The 5,655-nt window shown below is 40.6% G+C and overlaps 1 protein-coding gene across 1 annotated transcript; it reads left to right on the forward strand.

Annotated features, from left to right (window-relative positions):
* The first annotated feature begins 3,392 nt into the window (after positions 1-3,392).
* LOC144491175 (transcription factor Sox-8-like) lies at positions 3,393-5,629 on the forward strand. The gene has a single exon (XM_078208854.1). It carries the CDS (start codon positions 4,496-4,498, stop codon positions 4,946-4,948), a length of 453 nt encoding a protein of 150 aa, XP_078064980.1. The 5' UTR covers positions 3,393-4,495; the 3' UTR covers positions 4,949-5,629.
* Positions 5,630-5,655: the final 26 nt, after the last annotated feature.

A 5,655-nucleotide genomic window follows, 5' to 3' on the forward strand; every position in this document is an offset into this window, starting at 1 on the left:
GACTGCGGGAAGTGAACACATCATCTAAAAACCTACATTTAATGTAAATTTCATTAAAAGCAGAAGGATAGATTGGATTTGCACACTAAGATGGCTCCACACAATTAGTGACTGGATGTTAGTTAATAGTCGCATATTGTTAAGGAATAAGACAAGTAGAATTGCTGACAGTGATTTTAAGGTTATATGTATATTGCGTTTATTATTGAAGAAATGATATTACATGATATAAAACCTGATGATCCGTAGCGGGTATGGCGGGGGGGGGGAATTATCCTTCAAGGATTTTTAGCTCTGGGTCATTGCTGCTGGGTTCAGTCACAGCGCAAGATGATCTGTGGAATGTATGCTCTGAAACTCCGGCGGCTGGGCTGAAGATCCGAGCTGTCAGTAACTCCGGCTGGAAGCTAGTCAGGAGGATGAAATCGCATTTGTTTCTATTATTTCAGAGCTGGTCTTTTACTTGCTTAACATAACAAGGCATGCGTCCAATTTGTGGGAAGGCATTGGTTGCCAAGTCGGTGCGGTAGTAGGAGTCCTGCTTCCCTGCGGATGTATGTATGATATACATATACTTAAAACGCTACACCGCATGATGCAATGTTGTCCAACAGTTTGCAAGAAGGAAAGAACTTGGGGACGAAAGGTATTCGCAGTCCGGACCTGTCTTAAATTTGAGCATCGTGTTACATCCAGGTCAGGCAAGATCGTCAAAACAAAAGGGCCGTGACACTGGTGGCTTGCTGTCAGACACAAAGGGAGATAATTAGACATACATTAACATCAAAACACCTGGCCCTACTGCATCAAACAGCCACAAGTGTGTGACCCAGGGAACATGTGCTTTGCGTGTGTGTGTGCGTTCGCAGTTTCTACTTGCAAGGAAACACAAACCTATAGCTTGAGTCCCCTTGACAAGGTTGTTAAATAGATCCAAATATATAATTAGCAGACGGTGATATCAGGTTAGAAAATGCAGCCCGGGGATGATGTTAAAATCGAACGTAAACACTGCTGAGAGTAAAATATCGAACAGGAGTAAAAAAAACGTTTTCCCTGAAACTTGGAAGAAAGTGTGTGAGCCGTTTTATCAGCGGCTGTGTCTCCCCACTCACTCACCTCCCGAGGACCTCTCCCCATCCTCCAAATCGATATCCCCAACCTTTTTTCAATCTGACCCCCAAGATCAATGACACATTATTAGTGTCGCCTGCTTGGGTTTCGTGGTTTATTCCACACACAGAGACACATCCAGTATGGGAAGTCAACACAAAAGATTCATTATGCAGCCCAGCAGTAGCGATTCTTCAGATGGTTCCCGTTTCCTCTTGACCCATCTCCAATTCGGACACAACACTCACTCGCAGGCATTCGATCGATTCTTGCCCGATTTTAACAATCAAGTCAATGTGTAATGGCGGAGGGGAGAGTGTCAATGATCTTTACAGCACTTCTTTCGTACCTGACCTATGTTTTAAAATATATTTTTAAAAATTAAGCCTGGCTGAAGACTGTCAGCATCAGTCCTCCCAGAAATATCGCACTACCTTCATTCACAGACCGGTGCTTTCCCGGCCAATGCTGCCCATACATCCCAGAAATTATATTAAAGCATAGCATCGGTGAACACTCGTCCCTGATGGGACTCTTCTCGCCATTAATTTGATTCTCAGTTCCATGTGGAGAGAAGGGCTAACTATCAGGACTGTTCAGCTAGCAGTCAGTCAGATTCTGAATGAAACTTGTGACTCTATATAGTTTAGATTCATTCATTCCTATCGGCTAAGGGTTTTTGTTTTAAAGGCACGGTTTTGGTAACCGGCAGACACACATACCTTCCCCACACACATTTGACCATGTCTTATCATGAAGATTCCTAATTTAAAAAGGAACAAAATATTAAATAAAAATCTTTGGTTGTCATTTACAACTCTCCTCTATATTATGCTGCACATATCAGCTGAAATTGATAAATTACGATATATTGTCTTATTTTTTACTTGAATTGTTTCAAGAGTATTTTACAATGAGATCCATTCTATAACGCGCTATTAAATCCAATCTGGTTTAAGGTAGGAAAATTCACGTTAGGTTAAAATGCTTTATTTATTTAGTTCATATTATCTCAGAAATATACTTATAAGCCAGTGCATTGTGGGTATATTGCATATATTAACATAACTTTACATTACAACGACCACATTAAGACTACTGGTGTATATGAACCACAGTAATAAATCAGCTATATGTTTACTAGTCAACAGACAGTGATATTTCAGTTGCCCCCTCCATGTCCTTTGCATATCAAATAAACTATGTAAGTCGTTTAAACTATGTAGCCGGCTTTCCCGCTTCAGACAATAAACTGCAGGGTTTAATTATGAATGTTACTTGTAGGAAAGTAGCGAGCGAGTGCAGGAGAATTCAAATACCCCCTCCCCAAACTGTCCAAACTCTTTTGCGTTTTATCCCACCGCTTTGACAGGTGTTACTGGAGTGCGGGAACGAATAATTGAAAGGTTGTTAGGAGAGTTTTCAAATGAGATTCGAACAAAGATAAGATCGCTGCCCTCTATTTTTAGGCCCATGCTCAAACTTCGAATGAAAATAATATCGTTTTGGATATTAATCCACCGCCCCAATAGTCCTATCGCGATTGTTCACAATATTTCCGGCAGCAACAGGACTGCAGATGGGGATGATACGAGTAAGAAGGGTCCGATAGCGAGGGAAATGAGGAAATGAAATAAGCCACAAAAGAGAAACACAGATAAACATCCGAAAGCAAACCTTGCAGAAATTAACGTGAAATTAATTGGAAACCGCGCAAGAAAAACGAATTTTAAATAAACGACTCAACATAATTCTTGTCTGTCTTCTATCTAAGATTTAAAAAAAAACATTTGATCATTTAGTAGCACAGACTTCAGCTGACAAAACTTTCCAAATATACTTTTTAAGGAAAACGCTTAGGTTGTTATTAACTGCATGAAAAACTGAAAATCTCTCCATATTTTTTATCACCAAGCTGGAAATAGTTTCGGAGCAGATTCCGAAATCTCCAAATTGCACCGTCTAGGTCAAAAAAACGCAATTTTAATTGTGGGGCAGATTACACATCAATTCCCCTCCTGTACAATAGTGTGGCTTCAAGTATTTGATAACATTGTCTGCTATTTAGTAAACTCAGCCGGAGCGCGATACAGCAATTAAGCGATCACTTTACTGAGCCAATTTGGTGACACCAAACAGTGACAAAGGACCCCCCTTGTGTACACCTCTAGTGCACAGTGCTTAACACGGGTTTAAACGCTGCAATGGACATGCATAAAATGTACACACACAATTTGTTCTGCATGTAAGTTACTTACGATTTTGTTTTATTTTTTGAAAAATCAATAAAACAATCCAAGTGGATGAAAGTTGAGCCGATAGTTTTCCTCGGTGTCTTGAGTTGTATTTCATTTAGAGGCGAAACATCAAAATTTTAACAAGCTAGCGCCGATTGACTGATCCATACATCTAAGGATAATTAGATATTTATTTCGGATGGATCTGATTTACAAATGGGGTCCTCTGAATGCCCATATGCTTTAAAATTGAACAAGTTAGATACAAATTTCGAAAAACAGGCGAAACGTAGCGAGCCGCTTAGTGTGGAAAATGTATATTGCAACTTATTTTTTTTTAAAGAATGCATACCCTTGAATATAAATATTTATATGTCGTTCAAACCAGTGAAATCGGCGGGGTTTGAAATCCCACAACCTGCTTTATGATTCGGAAGAAGCGGAAAATCTAATTACGGTCCATAGACCGAAATGTTTGGTGTTGCAATTTTTCTCTCATTTCCACTGCAGGACGAGCTTACGTTTTTTTTAAATACTTAAATAGCTTTTGGGGAAACAAAAAATTTTCTGGGGAGTTTTTCAAAGACAAGAGACAGGGACAGAAAAAAAAGAAACCTAGGATAATGTTCCTTTAAAAAAAATCCCACCCACTGAATAAGAGAGGCCAATCAGAGGGGCGGCAGCTTGGACCAATCAGGGAGTGGGGCAGGAGAGACTGATATACTGTAGCCGTAAACAAACTTCTGGCAAAAAAAAAGTTTCTTTTGCAAGTTTGCAGCGAGGCAGCAGCACAGCGACTTACCGAGGGGAATTTGACAGCCTGCCCCGCACTGCTCTCCATCTCTCTGGGTGACTCATATGGACATCGCCCGCTAGCTGTCTGACTGCTCAGAGGACTTCGTCCCTTGTGTTTGAAATGCACTAATCCAAGCATGACTTTAAAATACCAACCTGATTTGGACTGAGCTTGCATTTTGCAAAGTTGAACTTTTTTATCATTTGTCTTGCAGTTTTTAATTCCATCGTTGCAAAGATTTTTCTTTTGCCTTTTTTTTGGATTGCAAAGTGTCTCTTTTGCAGTTTTGCCTCTCTCAAAAAATCAGACATTTGTGGCTGCAATCAGACCCATCGGATTTGCCAAGTCGATGCTGAACATGACGGAAGAACACGATAAGATATTGGCGGAGGGGGCGTGCAGCCCGGCTTGCAGCGGCTCCGAGAGCGAGTCGGTGGGTTCCCCGGGCTCCCTGTCGGACAGCGAGGCTCAGCACGCCGGCCTGTCCGAGCCGGAGGACGGCGGCGGCGGCTGCGGCCGCCCGCTCTCCTCCGCCAACGGCAAGAAGATGAGCGGCGAGGAGGACGAGCGCTTCCCCGCCTGCATCCGAGAGGCGGTGAGCCAGGTGCTGAAGGGATACGACTGGACCCTGGTGCCCATGCCCGTGCGGATAAACGGCACCTCCAAGAACAAGCCTCATGTCAAGCGACCCATGAACGCCTTCATGGTGTGGGCGCAAGCAGCTCGCCGGAAACTGGCCGATCAGTACCCGCACCTACACAACGCCGAGCTCAGCAAAACCCTGGGCAAACTCTGGCGGTGAGTAGCGCCTTCACCATGCTCGTCCCTGTGTCCCCATTCAGATAATACGGCGCCAAATCGACAACCTCAATTATTAACCCACAATACATTAGTTTGGAATGGCCTTCGATATAGCTGAGAGAGTTGATTGAAATATAAACTAATTTAATAGAAATATAAACTGCTGCAATATTAATGTATGATTTAGCAGAGGATACTGATAGAAACATAACCTGATTTAATATGAATATATCATATAGCTAAGAGGACTGGTAGAAATATAAACTGATTTAATATAAATATATCATATAGCTGAGAAGCCTGGGAGAAATGTAAACTGATTTAATATAATAATATCATAGCTGCGAACTGATACAATATACACAAATTGACACAATATAAATATAAACTGATACAAAATAAATATGCAATATAGCTGAGAACTGATAGAACATAAATAAAGTGATACAATATAAATGTAAACTGACATACATATGATATAGCTGAGAACTTATAGAATATACGTATAAATTGATATAATATACATGTATGATATAACTGAGAACTGATAGGACATTCATATAAACTGATACAATATGTAACATTAATATATAATTTAGCTGAGAGTACTGATACAATATAAACTGATACAGTTTAAATATAAACTGATACAGTATAAATATATGATATATAGCTGAAATAACCGATATAATATAAATGCTAGTGATA

This window comes from Mustelus asterias, unplaced genomic scaffold (genome assembly GCF_964213995.1).
Source record: "Mustelus asterias unplaced genomic scaffold, sMusAst1.hap1.1 HAP1_SCAFFOLD_4642, whole genome shotgun sequence".
In the NCBI taxonomy this organism is placed as follows: Eukaryota; Metazoa; Chordata; class Chondrichthyes; order Carcharhiniformes; family Triakidae; genus Mustelus; species Mustelus asterias.